We start from the raw sequence: 19,808 nt of genomic DNA, 5'->3' as shown, positions 1-19,808 counted from the left end.
ATGGCGAGTTTTTTGTGACACCCCAAGGCGTTCTCCTACCACCTCACAAAATTTCAAGATGGGTCGTCGGAGGAAATTTTTTTTTAAAAGACTATTTAACACTCGAATTAATCACCTAAATTAAGTGGAATTATCATTTTTCTCTATATATTTTGCTATTTTTTGCCTTGGTGTCACCCCCCTAAATGGTGTCACCCAATGCGGTCCGCACCCCCCGCCCCCCCTCGCTACGCCACTGCATTCGAAATTTGAACCTCACACCATGGTTGTTGATTGGGGTGGGAGAAGGGGCTGGGCTATATCTCCTGTTTCTACGTCACAATTAGAACAACGTTACGCTTGGTTTCTGTGGCGTGTCTGTAACAAACAAGGTCAATGTCATTCTAAGGAGGTAAATACTAGTCAAGGCGCATCACTCATACTAGTTCTTTGATTTATTCTCTTCATTCAGTAAGGTAAATGTGTTTTTCTGTTAATTGACAGTTTTGAATCTCTATCCTTCTATCTAAATTATATATATATATATATATATATATATATATATATATATATATATATATATATATATATATATAAACACATATATAATCGGTATTCGTATTAATTTTTACTTCAAGCAATACAGATAGTCTAGCGTGCTGCTATTACGTATAACTCCATGTAACTCTGAAATCTATAAACTATTCTTGGTTACAGTACTAGTACGGAAACGACCTGTCCAGTCAATCTCAGGGATTTAAAATAAAGCAATGGCGAGCAGCGTAAAGAATCCACTACAAGAAAAACTGGAGGAGACCATCCGTCACACTCTGGTGGGCTTGGCTCTGTCCATGTCCTACGAGCTGGGGATCTTGGAGGCTCTGGTCATGTCAGATACGCCCATGACGTCACAGGAGATAGCAGACGCGAAGCAACTAAAAGAGAGGTGAGTAACATAGGGTTCGATAATGCTGCATGTTTTATCTTACAACTGTTGAAGTTTAGAAGACTCCCAAATATGAGAGTTAAGGTCTTTAAATCAACCTTTGAAAATGAACTTAAATCTGCCGCAAATACTTTGATTATATAAATGGCTACACTATGGGGTCAGCCATGTGTGTGTGGCGGTTCATTTCACCTGGGACCAGCTAAGGGTTGTTGTGAAGGGGGGGGGGGGGGTCCGAACCCGCAGCTTACGGGATGGATGTCAAAATCTTTCCAAGGCCACGACGCCACATACCATGGGACTGTGTGGCCTAGCGGTAGAGCGCAAGACTGATAACTCGAACGTTTCGAGTTCGAATCCGTGTTCAAGTTGGAAGGTCCCTGAGACCACTCAGCTCTGATGGGTACCTAACTCACTTTAGGGAAAGTAAAGGCGACTAAGCATAATGCTGACCACATTCTTCTTTCATTTGCCGAGGTCAAGAAACGTATGAACTCTAATTCTTCTGCCAAACGGATCACAAGGTCTAAAAAAGAAGCTTATGCGTCACATGACAATGTATCAAAAAGTAATATTTTGTATTACCAGAGACTACCCAAGTCTCCACAAACATTTACAATTTAAAGCTCTTTAAATACTCCTTGAATGTGACACACTTTAAATATCTATCTCAGATACGTGCGTGAGCTCTTAAACAGCCTGGTGTGTGCGCAGATAGTTGACATCGAGTGCCATGACAACGGCTACTACTACACCGTTGACAAAGAGTTAAGTCCCATCCTCCTTGGCAACAGCGTGCCAGTCTTAGCCGGCATATCGGCTGTTGCTGTACGCTTCGAGCCTGTTATGAAATGCGTGAGGAAAGACGGACCGTATGGTATGTGGCTTGTACATTTAAAATAGTATGTTCTAAAATAGTACCAAACCGTGTTCAAGTTATATGTTTGGTTTAAAGTTGCCAGCATAACACAACCTTTAACTCTAGCATTAATCCTAATCTTAATAATAATCAAATTCAAAACTCTAACGCTAACCTTCGTACAGATAACGACAGAAAAGACTAACTCTTGTTTAATGTTGTGTTAACGTGTAGGCCTATATGTCTTTTATTACAACCATTTCCAGGGTGTACATACACGGGAACTACACAGTTGGTCAGTTTTTTAGACAAAGCCAGCTCTCTCGTGTTCAACACAGAGGTCAACATTATCCTAGAGAACACACCTGGGCTAAAGGACAAACTTGGTGAGTTGTCCCAGGGTTTGAGAACACACCTAGGCTGAAGGACAAACTTGATGAGTTGTCCATTGGTCTTGCTCTACTGCAGGGGTCTCCAAACTTTTCAGTCCGAGGGCCGCATTAACTATTAAATTTCAGTTCGGGGGCCTATTTCTTCCAGGCATGTCTTTGATTTTTCTACGAAAAGTTCCTCAACCATCACCAACAAACGATTTTTCCTTGGACGAAAAGATCTCCGCGAGCCGGGTGAGAGGACTTCGTGGGCCGCATCCGGCTCGCGGGTCGTAGTATGGAGACCCCTGCTCTACTGTAAAGCAGAAAAACGTCTAACAAGATTTGTAAAAATTAGGGATTTGAATTTCGTTTCTTATCACGCACTTCGTATTGCTAACGTAGACATTACAAGTAGCAAACAACTGACTTAAAGTATAACAAGAGATCCTATATGTATGTATATATATATATATATATATATATATATATATATATATATATATATATATATATATATATATATATATATATATATATATATATATATATATATATATATATCGGTATAGGCCTATATATGTGTGTATAATGTTATACGTGATATGATGGAGGAAATGGGTCAATAGTTGTATAGCTCAGACTTTGATTTCTTTAGATATTTTCTATCACACAATCTTTGCTAGTTGCTGTGGTTGATGAAGTGTCTGGCATCACTGACTGAATCATGTATTGATCATGTCATTATGATAGAAGCAGTTATGACAGCCCCCTACGCTACACCATGAAAATACATTTTTTTCTTAAAAACTTAATAAAACAAAATGTTAGTTTTTTGTTTGTTTTAAATCTAAATAAAAATTTATATTCTTACACAATTATTTTGACATTTCACCCCACATCTAGAGGCAGGCATCAACGTGATCGAGATAGGTTGTGGGATGGGGGCGTTCATTTCACGTCTGGCCCAGCGTTTTCCCGCCAGTACATTTACAGGTAAGTTCTTCACCTGGTATTAAGTGCTACTTATATAGTGAATGCATTAGTGGTACTATATGTTTGCGGATGCGTGAAGCGAATTTCTTAATCCAACGAATTTGCACTTTAGCAATTGTATTTTACATCATAATCCTGTCGTACGAACGCTTAAGTCCAAGCTAATCTTTTAGTCAGCAAAATGTTTTTTTTTACCTCGCTCTTAATGAGATAATTCAACCCACTTTGGTCTTTGTAAAGTTAAACCACCGACAAGAAAAATGTCGTCTTTAGGTGAGATGACTTCAGGTGGGGTAACGCAAGTTGTGTCTCCCCCTTCGGTGGTGGTTTCAGGGCACTTTAACTATAACCTCATTGTATCTTTAACACAAAAATATACAACTTGTCTTGTTAAATATGCACCACGTAAAGTAAACTGGCCAAACTGATATGAAACAGAAGTCATATTTAGTTGACTTTTCCTAAATGCTAGAGTGAATACTCGAAGTGTAATTCACTGAACGGCTTGGCGAAGTTCAAAAATTTAATTTATCTACATATATTTGGTGTAGGTTACGCCGATAAATATGTAGGCTTTTAAGTTGATTTTGTTAACTTTTGAAATGTATTTCAATTTTTAAAACTAATATTTTTCTACGTTTTTGTTGTTAAGGATCAGATTACTCCAGTGTTTGTTTGGAAAAAGGGAGAGAAGCGATATCAGGCATGAACCTACCAAATTTAACCATGATACAACTTGATGTGTTTGATATCCCTGAAGAGATGTACAGCAAATATGACTTAGTCGTGACACGAGGGGTCATCCACTGTCTACCTGACCCAACCCTGGGTCTGATCAATATCCGGAAACTCCTCCGACCCGGAAGTTATTACGTCATGATTGAAGTCGGCCCGGAAGATAACGTCATGTTAAACAAAGATAATCCTAAAACAGCCGGATTATACTGCATGAGCGCCTTCCACTGTGTCCCCCAGACCTACCTAGACGACACGTCCACCACCCACGGCTTAATGTGGGGGAAGGATACAACCATTCGTTATGCTAAAAAATCTGGTTTCAAACTTGTTAGTCACCATCCCCATACTAACATATACGTGGTTTATATATTGAAAGCTGAAAATAAACAAGCTGAACAGTGATGGAGTCATATATATATATATATATATATATATATATATATATATATATATATATATATATATATATATATATATATATTGTATTTTGACTTCTTATTTTTGACTGTTTCTTCAAGTCCGTGTTGTTGCTTCCAGGCATCTCTTCGGGGGCGGGGGGGGGGGGGGTTGGGCAAAGCCCCCCCTCAGAAATTTTTTTACCGCCCCCCCCCCCTAACTAAATGAAATTTATATAATTTATATAGAAAATATGTACTTTTAACAGTGTCCGCCCCCCCCCCCCTGAAAATTTCAAGTGCCCCCCCCCCCCCCCCCCCCGGAGAAAAAAGCCTGGAAGAAACACTGAGATCAACACTTGCTGAAGCATGGTCAAGGATAGAAAGGGATATTTGTTCATAGATGCAAAAAGTAAATCGTATTTTAAAAGTTTAAAACCGTCTTAAGTTATTAAAAATCAAAACGTTTTGCCATTAAAACAAATTAATTAAGAACAAACAAACACACTAATTTAATTTACTTGGAATAAACATCAGTTATTTAGAAAACGTAGAACGCACTATTTTAATTAGAAAATACTTTGACATAAATACTAAGCACTAATTAATATATATGAAGCCGGTAAATTGCATCTTCTTAAACAACAACAATATACTTTACGTTCATAAAAATAGAGTGAGCTACACGGAAGTATATTTTCCAATGCATGTGTTTTGATACAGATAAAACACGGTATGGCATACAGTAAATGGCATCACTTGCAAAAAATATTGCCATACACATAAACACTATTAAAGCATCACTCAAATACATGTAACATGCATATACGAGCACGTATCTTATATATTTTCCTATCAAATAAATTATTACTAGTTTTTTGTTTGTTTTTTTTTGCATTTTTACGTTTGTTTTTGATTTTCATTGCTTCTTTGTACCTTTGATGTAATATACGTTTGTGAAATATAAAAAATACGACATAACAATAACAGCTTTTTTTGTAAGGCATAAACCGTTCTTGACATATTGTCAACCTAGCCCTTGAGGTTGACCTAATTAGTTTCAGTTCAACCTGAGATCACCTGTTTTATGCAAGAGATACAATTTTCGCGTGTTTAATCAAATTGGAAATATTAAATTGTTTTTGTATATTGAAACTGCTAAGTCTTGGATTTTTTTCTCTCTAAATAAACTTGCATCACCGTGTTTGTGACAATTGACTGCGGTGATTGCATAAATTAGCTGCCCAGCAAGGAAAAAAAATTATCAACATAAAATTGGGGTAATTAATTAGCCTAATTAAAAGTAATTAATTTCTCCCATATAAGCATAGAACACTAGGATGGCAAGCAGTGGAAGGAAATCACTAAAGAAAAAACTGGAGGAGATAATCCACTACAGCACTGTGGGTTTTGTTCTGTCTGTGACCTACGAGTTATGGATCTTGAAGCGTATTGTCCTTACAGATCAGCCGATGACGTCATATTAATTTAAGAAGTTAGATTTACGCATTTTGGGCTACATATTTTTAAATTTATTAACAGTAGCATTCCGAGTAAAATTTAAACGTGGATTTCGTTCTGTTGGAGATTTAGGGGTAAGCCTATGGACACCATCTATTGTTTTTAAATGTGAGGGCTAAGTTTAGCAAGAGGGTTAGCGTTGTTACACAAGAAAGAACAACTTGCAACGGCTCACTGACGATATTAAAGTACTATTTTGAGCTTGCAGGTTCGGTAGATTTGGAGTCATGAACGTATTTTATAACACAATTTGGATACTTTTGACACACTAAAACCTATTTTATTACACATATTTTTGTAATTTTTTTGTGAATATAAATTACTTATGATTACAAAAATTTATAAAAATGTTTCTAAAAACATTATTGTGTTTGCATATATGCTTATCTTTAAAAAACCACTATTTATGCATCTAAATTGTGTTGATTGCAAAGGTTTTGAACATGTTTTATCAAATCTCAAAAAATTCTTTCTTAAAAAGTTACCGTTTTAGCATTTAAATTCAGTAGTCAGAGAATGCCTATGAAAAGATCATTCGAAAAGGAGAAGAGAAGATGGTGGAAAGAAAGTGAAGAAAAAAACAACTACTAGACGAGTTTGTTGGTCAATGATCTTCTTGTTAATTCGATGCTACACACAGAGTTTGAAGAAATAAGAAAATAAAAGTTGGTTTCATAATTGGCCCTCATTGTATCAATTCTTATAGCTCGATCGATTACAGATCCTCATGGGCAAGATGCACATTTTATAAAAGGTGGTTTGGAATTACTCACCCCTTTGTTTAAGTTTACCCTACCGTTAACTTTGTCGCTTAAGTCGAGATCACGCATACTTGTACTGTCACAATTCAAATAGTTGCATGTATAACTAGCGCCAATATAGATTTATTTCTAACACAAATAATAGTTTTACATGTGACCAATATGGTTTCAACTTCGTGTACATCTAGAACGAATTACTAAAAAAAAAGAAATTAAAACAAATACCAATAACTTTTTAAATACAGTTAAACTCAGAAAATGAAAAAAAACCTTGCTTTGTTTAATACAAACATTTGTCGTTGCAATATACAGACAGTTAAGAGATTTATTGGGCCAATTATGTTTTTTTTAAAGAGAGCAAGTTCTGTTTTATCTTCTTATTTTCAGTGGATTTGAAAGCTTTTGGTTATTAAAATAATTCTATTTATTTTATTTTTAAATACTAAGTTACGTTATTCACAAAAGTATATGACATTTCACCCCCACATCTAGAGGCTGGCATCAACGTGATCGAGATAGGTTGTGGGATGGGGACGTTCATTTCACGTCTGGCCCAGCGTTTTCCCGCCAGTACATTTACAGGTAGGTTCTTCATTCCACCTGGAGTTAGCTTTTCGTGGCTGATTCCAAACACTAAAATAATACGTGGACCATAGGCGATAAACTTACATTTTTACAACTTTTGCGTTGTTGATAAAGTGTGACATGTTTAAAAATCTCGACGTTGAGTCACAATGTTGGTTTTATCTTACTCCTTGTCAGAACTTCTGGATAAGTACCTAAACAAGGTGAAAGGGACTCAAACGATAATATGTGTAAACAGACATTTGCAGGTTTTTACTTTTTGGCCTCTGGAATTAAATACAATATTTTATATTTATTATTATTTTATATCCGACTTTTTTTTTATTATTAAGGGTCGGACTACTCCACCTTTTGTTTGGAAAAAGGGAAAGAAGCGATATCAGCCATGAACCTAGAAAATGTAACCATGATACAACTTGATGTTTTTAAAATCCCAGAAGACATGAATGGGAAATACGATATCGCTTTCACTAAAGACGTCATTCACTGTCTCCCTGACCCAACCCTGGGTCTGACCAATATCCGGAAACTGCTCCGATCCGGAAGTTATTACGTCATGACTGAAATGGGCCCGGAAGATGACGTCATGTTGAACAAAGATACACCTGGAATGGACGCCCTCTACTGCATCAGCGCCTTCCACTGTGTCCCCCAGACCTACCTAGACGACACGCCAGTCACCCACGGCATACTGTGGGGGAAGGATACAGCCATTCGTTATGCTAAAAAAATCTGGTTTCAGACTTTTTGGTTATTATCCTCATTCTAAAATATTTGTGCGTTATGTACTTCAGGCTGAATAAGATTTATCCTTACTTTGAAAAAAATCTTTATTTTTTTAAAGATGCTATGAAAGCTTAAACAAATTATGCATATTTGTATTTTCAAAAGCTTTCAAAATTATGAAGATAGTTATTTTTTTATAATTAAAGAGAAACTATAACTGTTTAATACACTTTTAATTCCATAAATTTTTATGTTTATAACCTGAGCTTTAGGATTGTAAATTTAATATGTGGACACCCACTCTTATCCGTCAATGTCGGATTTTCCTAATCAATCAATCAATCAATCAATCAACCAATCACCCAATCAACCAACCAACCAACCAATCAATCAACCAATCAATCAACCAATCAATCAACCAATCAATCAACCAATCGACCAATCATTAACCCTAAAGTCAATGGGTCACCGTCTTCCTCGGTTCTCTGCTGCTCTAAGTAATTCTGCAACGGTCAGCCCAATCGATTCTTTCAAATCCTCCATCCAGTGTTGTCTCTGTCATCCCCGTCTTCCCCCTTCTGTCACCATGGTGTGCATTGTTTCCTCTGTACCGTGTCCTATTAATGCTATATAGGGTTGCCAGGTGTCCGGTATTTGAGCAGACTGTCCAGGATAAAATAAATATAAATACTGGACAAGTATATGAATAATACTGTTACCCCCTTCTTCTGCTTTGCGGCATAACCTGAGAAGGGAAGGATGGAAAGGTGTCCAGTATTTTCGGAAAAGGTATCTGGCAACCCTAATGCTATACCACACTACTCTACTACCACAGCTGTAATTAACGACATCGTACAGCTGTAATTAACGACATCGTACAGCTGTAATTAACGACATCGTACAGCTGTAATTAACGACATCGTACCGATGTTCACAATTTGTCAGGTGAGTTAGTCTAGGGGTTGATGTCAGTGGTGGTGGTGTGTTATTTTGTTTAGGTGAGTTGGGGGAGCGCGCGGACGTGTTGGGGGGGGGGGGGTTATATCGAAGGAAGAGTTTTCCCGTTTACTTTTCTTTAGACAGACTGTAACTTTATGGATAGAAGAAGACAAGACATCGAGCACATAACAACTGAAGTTAACTTTTGTACCAAGTTCTTGCAAAAATGTAATGTTTTATCTACGACTTTCGATCGTTTATCACAAATATTTTTAAAGTAATTAAAAACCAGGGGCGATGTTGTAGAGTTAATGATTGCAAACCTGTAAGTATCCGCTGCTGTTACCAAGCAGGAATACACCCAGTTCCGGAAAAATAACGGCGCTGAGCAAAGTGCTGACCGCACAACGCCGCGATAAAAACAACATATCAGACGACACAATCCTTCGTTAAAAACAATCCAAGCTTGTGTTTGTGTGTAGGGTATCCGGGGTGAGAAAGTATACTTTTATTTAATAAAGACAAAACTCGCGTGTATTAAGTAAAATTATGTTGGTGTGTTTCCGCTTATTTTAGAAAATATTATTTAGGGCATCTCCGAGAAAGTAAACATGTTTACAGACTTAGATGTCACTAAACCGTGTAAATAATGAATTCAGTTACGCTTCTTTGTACTAAATTTGTTGTTTGCTGCTCTATTTTTATCATTGTTTATTTTAGTCGCTGGCATTGAGTTTTATTTTTTTAAAAGTAACATCGCCTGATGTGACTAATTAAGGTTTTGTTAATGCAGGGGCGTAGCGAGGAGGGGGGGGGGGTGCGGACCGCACCGGGTGACACCATTTCGGGGGGTTAAACAGCAAAATAATTTACTAAAATAAAAGAGAAAAACAGAAAAGTAGCTTCATTCGCCATGTCGATGATTGTCAATGCACCGTTTTTAGTATACTGGAATACTTAAGTGTACAGGATAAGGTAACTAAACACGCCCCCCCCCCCCCCCCCCCCCCCCAGCTAATCCATCATACACACGAGTGTAGTAATATAGTAGTAATCAACTGCTACTCGTTCACATGCGTATCAACATCTCAGTTAATTATTGACATGCTCTAGTAAACACCGTCTTAAATAATGCATAATTTACTAATGACATTTCACACATACTTTAATAACTCCCTCTCTTTCTTTTTAAAAGGTAAAAAATTATTTCAGACTAAATTAAAACTAAATTTCGTTACTCGATTTCATACAGAATGTATGCGTTAGCAGCAATGCGTGTGTGTGTTTGTGTTTTTGTTGGGGATGGGGTAAGGGGGGGGTGGAGCTGATGACAAGCGTATAAAGCTTAGAACATTAGAACAAGGAGTAAATACAAGAAATTTTGATATCTCTAGTTCCACCTACATCACGTGTAGTAAAAAAGTTACGGTGGGTGAATGTGGCGTTTCTGTAACAAACAAGGTAAATGTACTAGTACGGAGGTAAACACTAGTCAAGGGGCACAACTCCTACCATCTCTTTTATTGTCACTTCATTCATTTCAGGTAAAGTGAATTTTGTTTCAATATATATATATATATATATATATATATATATATATATATATATATATGATAAAGTTTATTTTTAAAGTTCTGGCGATAAAGCAATAAAGTAATCAAAGCATGTTTCAATCAGGTTTAACATTCTTACACCTTAAAATTTCTGGAACTAAACATAAGTATGGTAAATCTAAATAAAACCCGCGCCTTCTCCCACAGAATTTGTGCCTAGCGTCACAGTAAACCAATGGCGAGCACCGTAAAGAATCCACTACAAGACAAACTGGAAGAGACCATCCGTCACACTCTGGTGGGCTTGGCTCTGTCCATGTCCTACGAGCTGGGGATCTTGGAGGCTCTGGTCATGTCAGATACGCCCATGACATCACAGGAGATAGCAGACGCCAAGCAACTGAAAGAGAGGTGAGTAGTACTGTGAGAAACAAATTGACAACGTGAACCTATAACAAATTGGAATATTGAGACGATCCACTTTATTAATCAGTGTCGTTACCTAGTGAACGTTTCACCATCCCTACAAAATTTGATTTTAGAAATTATGTAGATACAATTTTATGAGGTTTAGAGGTTTCCTCTTTTTTTTTAAATATGGGTGGAGGGGGGGGGGGGGGGAAAGGGGGAGAGTAAGATTTTAATTGACTGTGGAGTTTACGTGAGCAATTTCAAATCTTTGGAAGTTTGATATTTTAAAATGTTAATTTATTTAAACAAAATACTTTAATAATACGATGTTATTTCAACAGAATGCATTTTTAAAAAATCAATATTATTAAATTTTAAAGTTCTTTATATTTGATCGTTTTAATTTGATTATGTTTATATTTTGAGCAATTATAAATTTAATACTAATTAAATATTATTATTGAAGTTCCTTAATATGTTCCTGTTATTCATTGAATCATATATTTATTCCTGTAGCATTTTAACTTTAAAATTTTAACTTTGATGTACATAATACTTGATATTTTTATTAACAATAGATACGTGCGTGAGCTATTGAACAGCCTGGTGTGTGCGCAGATAGTTGACATCGAATGCCATGACAACGGCTACTACTACACCGTTGACAAAGAGTTAAGTCCCATCCTTCTGGGCCACAGCCTACCAAATATGGCCGGCATATCGTCTGTTGCTGTGCGGTTCGAGCCTGTTATGAAATGTGTGAGGAAAGACGGACCGTACGGTATGTGGTTGAACCTTAAATAAAACAAATCATTGACGCGATAATACAGTTCAAATAGCACGTTTTAAAATTCAAAGAATAGAATGAAATACAAGTACATTTTCTTTAGCGTGGTACATGTCAATTTGTTCTCATCTTGTTCAGTCTTCAAGATCAATTTGTAGATATTTTGTTTAGTCTTGTAAATCAAGGTATACGTCGTATAGTCTTTGAGTTCATATTGTACACATTTTGTTTAGTCCTCCAGATTAGCTTGAACATTTCTTGTTTCGTCTTCCAGGTCAAAATGTATTGTCTCTATATATAAGATGCAAACTTGTAGCCTACATATCTAGTTTAGTCGTATATGTCAACTTGTACATTTTGTTTAGTCTATCAAGTCAAAATGTTCTTGTCTTAATATTTAGTCTTAGATGCCAACTTATAGACTACATGTCTTTTAATGCAACCATCCCCAGGTCAACTTGTACATTGTATTTAGTCTGTCAATTCAAGATGTTCTTTTCTCAAAATATTTAGTCGAAGATACCAACTCGTAGCCTACATGTCTTTTGATGCAACCATCCCCAGGTCAACTTGTACATTTTGTTTAGCCTTCCAGTCAAAATGTACTTGTCTCGTGATTTCAACTTGTAGCCTTCATGTCTTGTATTACAACCATCACCAGTTCAACTTGTAGCCTTCATGTCTATTACTAAAACCATCCCCGGGTCAACTTGTAGCCTTCATGTCTACTACTAAAACCATTCCCAGGATTTCCCTACACAGGGACAATAGAAACTGTCACGTGTTTAAACCAGGTCAGCTCCCTCATGTTCAACACAGAGGTCAACATTATCCTAGCCAACACACCTGGGCTGAAGGACAAACTTGGTGAGCTCTTGTCATTATGCTAAATTTTAATTCAATATGCAAATTTTAAAGTCAATATGCTAATTTTTAAGTCAATATGCTAATTTTTAAGTCAATATGCTAATTTTTAAGTCAATATGCTAATTTTGAAGTCAATGTGCTAATTTTTAAGTCAATATACTAATTTTAAGTCAACATACTAATTTTATGTCAATATCCTAATTTTTAAGTCAATATGATAATTTTTAAGTCAATATGCTAATTTTTAAATCAATATGCTAAGTTTTAGTCGATATGCTAGTTTTTAAGATAAAGTTGTAAAGAAATGACGTCTTTAAAATAATGGATTTTATTTTCATATTTCTCACTGTATACGTGTTGTTCAAATAGACATTACGTGCGCGTAATTAATGTCCTTACGACTTTAATATAACAAATTACCCTTCACAAATTATATTACAAAGCAGGCAGGTGGGTGGTTTAGCATTTTTTTTTTGTTTTACATTTTTTGTGTGTGTATAGTGTAGCGGTGGGATAGGACAATTTTTATATTTAAATCTGCTTTCGTTTCTTTTATTATTAATTAAAATTTTCGCTGCATATTTTACCAATTAGAACCATAATTTGTGATTTCCCCTTTAACTGATAATAACGAGGATTGGTTTTAATTTTTTTAAATTTAAAAACGTTGTTGTCAATACTTACGTGCACATTTTATTTTCCATATATGTGGTAAGTTCTATTAAACTTACACAATTTTATGACGTTTCACCCCACATCTAGAGGCTGGCATCAACGTGATCGAGATAGGTTGTGGGATGGGGACGTTCATTTCACGTCTGGCCCAGCGTTTTCCCGCCAGTACATTTACAGGTAAGTACATCATTCCACCTGGTTTGTTGAGGTACTTGGAGGGTGGTTTTCGATAAATATAATATAGACTAAAGAGTTTTCAGAGGCGATGCGAGGCGGGGGCGGGCGGTGCGATCCGCACCGGGTGACAACATTTAGAGGGGTGACACCACGACGAAAAATTGCAAAACATATAGAAGAAAAATGCTTTTTGCCAGTTTAGTTAATGAATAATTTGAGTTAAAAAGTCGACCACCTCGACTATACATACACACTCACACACACAAATACACACACTTTTATCTTTTGGTGTGTGTAGGGGGGTGACACCATAAAGTGCCGCACCGGGTGACACCCGACTTAGCGACGCCACTTAGAGTATTAAATAATAATGTGATATTGTTGTGTTTAAACATGCACAATAAACTATAATTTAGTTCAACGAATATTGTATTAAGCAAACTTTTCAAATTATTTGAGAAATATCACAATATTTTCTTTTGAACGGGAATTGTAAACAAAACAGGACACTTTGTATGTAAACATGTACTTCCCTTAACGGTTTCGTTTCGTTGAATATAATTGAATTTCCCTGGCATTTTAAAAGCAATCCGACCCTCTTGTGTCACGGGCTTTACATGAGAGTAGCAAGTATGTTACCCACTACCTTTGGTGATTGTTGCCAAGCAAATTCGCTGTACCCTATGTAATTACATGATTATATGAAGATGGTCATAAACACAATATGACTTTGCGATTTTAGTGGCTCCAATGAGTGGTTTTCACTTAAATGTATGCACCCTTATCTTCAGTATTATAATTTTGTTTTAAAAATCTTCTAGGTTTAAGTTGAAGATTAATATATATATATATATATATATATATATATATATATATATATATATATATATATATATATATATATATATAATAAAAACTAGCGATATTTTAAATATTCATTAATAAATTAGGAATCTGACTTAATATTTGCTATGTTCAGGCTCAGATTACTCCAATATTTGTTTGGAAAAAGGGAGAGAAGCGATATCAGCCTTGAACCTACCAAATTTATCCATGATCCAACTTGATGTGTTTGATATACCAGAAGAGATGTACGGCAAATATGACTTGGTCGTCACCCGCGAGGTCATCCACTGTCTGCCTGATCCAACCCTGGGTCTGACCAATATCCGGAAACTGCTCCGACCCGGATGTTATTACGTCATGACTGAAATGGGCCCGGAAGATGACGTCATGTTAAACAAAGATGAGCCTAGAGCAGCAGCCTTGTACTCTGTGAGCGCCTTCCACTGTGTCCCCCAGACCTACCTAGACGACACGTCCACCACCCACGGCATACTGTGGGGGAAGGATACAACCATTCGTTACGCTAAAGAATCTGGTTTCAGACTTGTTGGTTGCCATCCTCATTCTAAAATATTTGTGGTTTATATTTTGGAAGTTGATAATAATCAAGCTGATAATTGAACAAGACGAATATATACATATATATATATATATATATATATATATATATATATATATATATATATATATATATATATATATATATATATATATATATATATATAAAATCATACTTATGTATCACAATGATATATAAACAAAGATTACCTCTATTGTATTGTGAACTAAAATGTTACAACTCTTCTCTACTATGCTATTTTGTACAAATGCGAATAACTATTATCGGACATACATACATATACATTCACATACACGAATACATATAATTGTCTTGTTTATTTCTTATCTATTAAAGTATTTTCAGTTTCCGTTCTCGCTTTTGTTGCATGTGTATTATTTTGTTTACTTTTCAATGTTGTTTTTATAATTCTAAAATGTGTAACTTTTAAAGAATTGGTTTTTATGTCACGCTTAGTCTGTTAATCGTGTTTCACTAATTTGACCCGTGTTATGTATTTTCGCCATTGACCGCATTAATTTATGGTCACGTGGGTTCAATAGATAAAACCTTCTTGTGTTGAATAAAGTGTGTGTGTGTGTGTGGGGGGGGGGGGGCTGGTTGGTTTAAAAATGTTGGATACTTGTCATGATTTTCTTTCTGCGTTGAACAACGATGTGTGAGCCTTTAGTTTACGACAGTGATTGTAATAGGTCCTAGAGCCATCCCAGAAGAAACACGCTATCAAAATATAAGTGAGGTAACTAATTAGCACAATAAAAATTAATTAATTCCTCCCATGTAAGCATAAAAATACTCAGATGGCAAGCAGTGAAAGGAAATCACTGAAGAAAAAACTGGAGGAGATAATCCACTACAGCACTGTGGGATTTGTTCTGTCTGTGGCACAGGAGTTAGGGATCTTGGAGCTTCTTGTCCTGACAGATCAGCCGATGACGTCACAGGAAGTGGCAAACAGAAAGGAACTCAAAGAAAGGTGGGTCTGACTAAGAAACATTGTGGGGTAATCATATTTTTTAAAGATACGTTAACATTGGTAAATATTGTATTAACATAAACAAAAAACACAATATGTTCAAATAAGCCTCTGCTTGACAATATAGGAAGAAGAAGAAGGAACTTGTTAAAATACGCAGACAATGTTGTGATTATTACAAGCTTTTATTTAACTTGCTTCCTCTGTCGTCAGTCGTCAGTCTGTCTAGATCGAAACGCTGGAGTGAAAATTCGGACACTTCTACTTGACCGATACGATTCACAGTTGGCACGTGGGTCAAGACATGAAGACAATGCAATCTGAAACTAAATTTGACTTTATTGGATGCCTAATTAATTTTTTATGAATTAATTAAAATTTGGACCGAATTAGTAGGCATGTCTATCCAACCACACCACACGCGTCATCACGTTCAATAGCTGCGCCATCACTTTCAATGGCTGCACCATCACGTTCAATAGACGCGCAATGGTTTTTAGTCATGTAACTTTTGTAAATAAAACATGTAATGTACTGAAAAAAATAATTCATAAAAAACGTTTTAATAACAAGCTTTTATGTAATAATGCACTAAAAAGTAGAAAATAAATTATAGACTACTATTTAAATAACTAGAAAGAAAAGCGTGGGTCTCTTCCTAAACATTAGTAAAGGTATCCAATAGATATTAAAGTGACCCACGCTTTTCTTTATAGTAATTTAAATAGTAGTCTATAATTTATTTTCTACTTTTTAGTGCATTATTACATAAAAGCTTGTTATTAAAACGTTTTTTATGATTTTTTTTTTTAAAATGTAGATTGTATCATATAACATCGACTTGAACGTTTAGTCCCAGAGGTGAAACACCAATTGTGGAGGTGACCATCAAACCAAAAAGCATCAATTTTAATTGCATCATAGGATTAATAGCTGATTGTTATAATATTGTAGGCATCATGAAGTAAAGAGTGACACAAAGAGGAGGTAACACGATTGGTGTCACCCTTCATTACCGCAAGGATTCTCACACGACTTAATGACGCCTCTGTATGTTATTTTCCTGTTCTTTTAATTAATTATCTGCCTGATTGTTTTTGTTTAGATACACTCGTGAGCTCTTGAACTGTTTGGTGTGTGCACAGATTGTTGATGTCGAGTGCCATGGCAACGAGCACTATTACAACATAGATCGTGAGAAAGGGTCTATTCTCCTAGATGACAGTTTACCTTTCATGGGAAGTGTAACGTCTTCATACATGCGCTATGGCTCGATAAAAAAATGCATACAAAAGGATGGACCATATGGTAAGTTTTTTAGATTGGTTATCATGCACAAGATATTCTATGGCTCGATAAAAAAAATGCATACAAAAGGATGGACCATATGGTAAGTTTTTTAGATTGGTTATCATGCACAAGATATTCTATGGCTCGATAAAAAAATGCATACAAAAGGATGGACCATATGGTAAGTTTTTTAGATTGGTTATCATGCACAAGATATTTAAACATGTTTTCAAACAAAAGCTGTGATCAGATTTTCAATTGATTGCACTTACTATTACTCTCGCTCGGAGGCATAGAGGTAGGACACACGATATCTTCTACTTAAAAAATTTTTCTTGTTCAAAAATTTCTGACTCTTGAACGCCCATGAGTCCACCCATCTTAAAGACGGCTGACCACACAATCCCTACATAATTGGTACGTCAGAAATGGCATTAATGTTAGGGTCAGCCTGTGTTCTAACACATTAAGTGATTGGCAGAATACGAGCAAACTATCAACATACAACCCCCCCCCCCCCCAACTATTTTGTGTCTTAACGTGTTGCTGTTTTACAACACTGTGTGAATTTAGTTTTGTCTTTTACTTTTGACGTACATCTCTTTTATTCGAGAACACGATGTCTTTTGTTTGAGAGAACTTTTAAAAGAATGAAACTAGTTAAAATTGGTTGTGACCAGTGTTTCTTCCAGACTTTTTTTTGTCTCCGGGGGGGGGGGGGGGGGGGGGGGGAAGGGAGGGCACTTTAAATTTTCGGGGGGGGGGGGGACAACAACACTTTCCGGTGGACGGACACTGGTAAAAGTATATGCTTTCTTTATAAATACCATTTTTTCGGGGGAGGGGGGCGGCAGAGCCCACCCGAAGAGGTACCTGGAAGAAAATCTCGTTCTTACTTACTTTTGATAGAGCTATTGTCTAAAACTTACTTTCAGCTTTTAAAAGCATGAATGCAGTTTAAATTAAGTCCGACTTTCTTTTAACGAGACTATTGTTAATTTTAACATTTGGGTTTAAATTTTATTGGCCGTTTTATTTCCACAACACCGTTTAACTCCCAGGATTGCCCTATACCCAGAATTTGCCATCAGTGTTAGCTCTAAACAAGCTCAGCACACTCAGGTACAACACTGAGGTCGACATTATCCTACAGAACACACCTGGGCTGATGGACGAACTAGGTAAGTGACCATCACTTTTTTTTACCTGATATTTATGTTGTGTATACGGTGATGTTAGTATGAGGCTTGTATATTTGTGGCAACGAAAAAAATGCAGAATGGAAACTTGCACATATTTAAAAGCGTATGGGGGGGGGGGATTGCAGCATAGAAGATATGCGCACATGTAGAAATACCAATCGCTAAAACGAAAAAGAATTTTAAAAAAATATGCGTTTGATATTTTGTGTGCAAAATAAATATTAAGGTATTTTTCTTTTAAATTATGCTTAGTGTTTGAGCTTCAGTGCGAATTATATGTTAAAACGGCCAGTGACAAAACGATTCCGTCAAAACGGCCCCGACATAAAAGCCTAATCAAATCGACTCCGTCAAAAGGGCCAACGACAACTGGACGAATATGTCAGGAGCCTATTTTGTCGTAAGCACAGATGATGGGAGTTAATATGTCATGAGCCAATTTTTCGGGGTTCTTTTGACAGGGCTATTTTGACTGGGTCGTTTTGTTTAAAAAAAATCAGTTTTAAAAACATTTAATTCAAAATTAATATAAGAACAATAAAAAGTAATAAGTTAAGGTCAGATGCGGAGAGAGGGGGGGGGGGGGGTACATATGTCCCCGGGTGATGACCCTAGAGTGGTCAAAATGGGTTGGACAAAAAAATTAAAAGCTCATTTTAGCTGCAGTTGTGCATTTGGGGGCGCCAAATTGAAAGTTTGAACCCGGGCGCCGGAAAGGGTCGCTACGCCTCTGGTTAAAGTACCAATATATCATGTATAGACGTGCATGTATTCATATTATAACTTTTATCCCACATCTAGAGGCAGGCATCAACGTGATCGAGATAGGTTGTGGGATGGGGGCGTTCATTTCACGTCTGGCCAAGCGTTTTCCCGCTAGTACATTTACAGGTAGGTTATTGTCTGTTTGTCTATCAACAGGTACTGAAAATGTTCATATTATGTTCGTGATTTTTCTTAATTAATCATGTTGTTTAATTAAATTTCTAGGGTTCGATTACTCCAGCTTCTGTTTGGAAAAAGGGAGAGAGGCGATATCAGCCATGAACCTTCCAAATTTAACCATGATCCAACTTGATGTTTTTGATATACCTGAAGAGATGTACGCCAAATATGACTTCGCTTTAACCAACGAGGTCATCCATTGTCTGCCTGACCCAACCCTGGGTCTGACCAATATCCGGAAACTGCTGCGACCCGGATGTTATTACGTCATGACTGAAGTCGGCCCGGAAGATGACGTTATGTTAAACAAAAACACCCTGGGTGCAGGTCCACTCTACTGCATCAGTGCCTTCCACTGCGTCCCCCAGACGTACCTGGACGAGAAGTCCACGACACACGGCGTATTTTTGGGCAAGGATACAGCCATTCAATATGCCAAGGACACAGGTTTCAATGTTGTCAGTTCTCATCTACACTCCGAGTTGTTTGTCGTCTATGTGCTCCAAGTTATTTAAAATTTTTGAAAATTCTGGTTGAAAATGGGCTGAACTTTTTAAATTGTGTTATTGTGTCTGAAATGTTAGCTGAAATGCTGATTCATAATTTGCTCTTTTAACTTTACTGTTCATGAAATACATTGCTTTTAATTTTTGTACATCCATTGTTTCTTTCAGATGTTTTTC

The 19,808-nt window shown here is 36.4% G+C and overlaps 4 protein-coding genes across 4 annotated transcripts; all 4 read left to right on the top strand.

The window, feature by feature from the left end:
• Positions 1-363: 363 nt before the first annotated feature.
• On the top strand, positions 364-4,291 carry LOC131929098 (S-adenosylmethionine-dependent methyltransferase Rv2258c-like). The gene is made up of 6 exons (XM_059285290.1): positions 364-455; positions 697-925; positions 1,600-1,802; positions 2,051-2,170; positions 3,062-3,151; positions 3,804-4,291. The coding sequence occupies exons 2-6, from the start codon at positions 750-752 to the stop codon at positions 4,289-4,291; spliced, it is 1,077 nt and encodes a 358-aa protein (XP_059141273.1). The 5' UTR covers positions 364-455; positions 697-749.
• A 1,333-nt stretch (positions 4,292-5,624) lies between these two features.
• LOC131929100 (S-adenosylmethionine-dependent methyltransferase Rv2258c-like) lies at positions 5,625-7,920 on the top strand. Its single transcript, XM_059285292.1, has 3 exons — positions 5,625-5,733; positions 7,059-7,148; positions 7,484-7,920. Exons 1-3 carry the CDS (start codon positions 5,625-5,627, stop codon positions 7,918-7,920), a joined length of 636 nt encoding a protein of 211 aa, XP_059141275.1.
• A 2,028-nt stretch (positions 7,921-9,948) lies between these two features.
• LOC131929096 (S-adenosylmethionine-dependent methyltransferase Rv2258c-like) lies at positions 9,949-14,782 on the top strand. The gene is made up of 7 exons (XM_059285289.1): positions 9,949-10,011; positions 10,211-10,360; positions 10,577-10,780; positions 11,359-11,561; positions 12,315-12,434; positions 13,197-13,286; positions 14,266-14,782. The coding sequence occupies exons 3-7, from the start codon at positions 10,605-10,607 to the stop codon at positions 14,751-14,753; spliced, it is 1,077 nt and encodes a 358-aa protein (XP_059141272.1). The 5' UTR covers positions 9,949-10,011; positions 10,211-10,360; positions 10,577-10,604; the 3' UTR covers positions 14,754-14,782.
• A 730-nt stretch (positions 14,783-15,512) lies between these two features.
• LOC131929099 (S-adenosylmethionine-dependent methyltransferase Rv2258c-like) lies at positions 15,513-19,640 on the top strand. Its single transcript, XM_059285291.1, has 5 exons — positions 15,513-15,688; positions 16,794-16,996; positions 18,040-18,159; positions 18,982-19,071; positions 19,171-19,640. The coding sequence occupies exons 1-5, from the start codon at positions 15,513-15,515 to the stop codon at positions 19,638-19,640; spliced, it is 1,059 nt and encodes a 352-aa protein (XP_059141274.1).
• Positions 19,641-19,808: the final 168 nt, after the last annotated feature.

Source organism: Physella acuta, unplaced genomic scaffold (assembly GCF_028476545.2).
Source record: "Physella acuta isolate Inbredline_101_S28 unplaced genomic scaffold, ASM2847654v3 ptg001596l, whole genome shotgun sequence".
Classification (NCBI taxonomy): Eukaryota; Metazoa; Mollusca; class Gastropoda; family Physidae; genus Physella; species Physella acuta.
This window is presented reverse-complemented; position numbering and strand designations above follow the sequence as displayed.

Excerpts from the sequence above, each read along its gene's own strand:
- LOC131929098 (XM_059285290.1), top strand. The coding sequence starts at position 750 with ATGGCGAGCAGCGTAAAGAATCCACTACAAGAAAAACTGGAGGAGACC. Across the intron at positions 926-1,599 it reads GCGAAGCAACTAAAAGAGAG|ATACGTGCGTGAGCTCTTAA; the intron begins GTGAGTAACATA and ends TATCTATCTCAG. Across the intron at positions 3,152-3,803 it reads TCCCGCCAGTACATTTACAG|GATCAGATTACTCCAGTGTT; the intron begins GTAAGTTCTTCA and ends TTTGTTGTTAAG.
- LOC131929100 (XM_059285292.1), top strand. The coding sequence starts at position 5,625 with ATGGCAAGCAGTGGAAGGAAATCACTAAAGAAAAAACTGGAGGAGATA. Across the intron at positions 5,734-7,058 it reads CGAGTTATGGATCTTGAAGC|AGGCTGGCATCAACGTGATC; the intron begins GTATTGTCCTTA and ends CCCCACATCTAG. Across the intron at positions 7,149-7,483 it reads TCCCGCCAGTACATTTACAG|GGTCGGACTACTCCACCTTT; the intron begins GTAGGTTCTTCA and ends TTTATTATTAAG.
- LOC131929096 (XM_059285289.1), top strand. The coding sequence starts at position 10,605 with ATGGCGAGCACCGTAAAGAATCCACTACAAGACAAACTGGAAGAGACC. Across the intron at positions 10,781-11,358 it reads GCCAAGCAACTGAAAGAGAG|ATACGTGCGTGAGCTATTGA; the intron begins GTGAGTAGTACT and ends TATTAACAATAG. Across the intron at positions 12,435-13,196 it reads TGGGCTGAAGGACAAACTTG|AGGCTGGCATCAACGTGATC; the intron begins GTGAGCTCTTGT and ends CCCCACATCTAG.
- LOC131929099 (XM_059285291.1), top strand. The coding sequence starts at position 15,513 with ATGGCAAGCAGTGAAAGGAAATCACTGAAGAAAAAACTGGAGGAGATA. Across the intron at positions 15,689-16,793 it reads AGAAAGGAACTCAAAGAAAG|ATACACTCGTGAGCTCTTGA; the intron begins GTGGGTCTGACT and ends GTTTTTGTTTAG. Across the intron at positions 19,072-19,170 it reads TCCCGCTAGTACATTTACAG|GGTTCGATTACTCCAGCTTC; the intron begins GTAGGTTATTGT and ends TTAAATTTCTAG.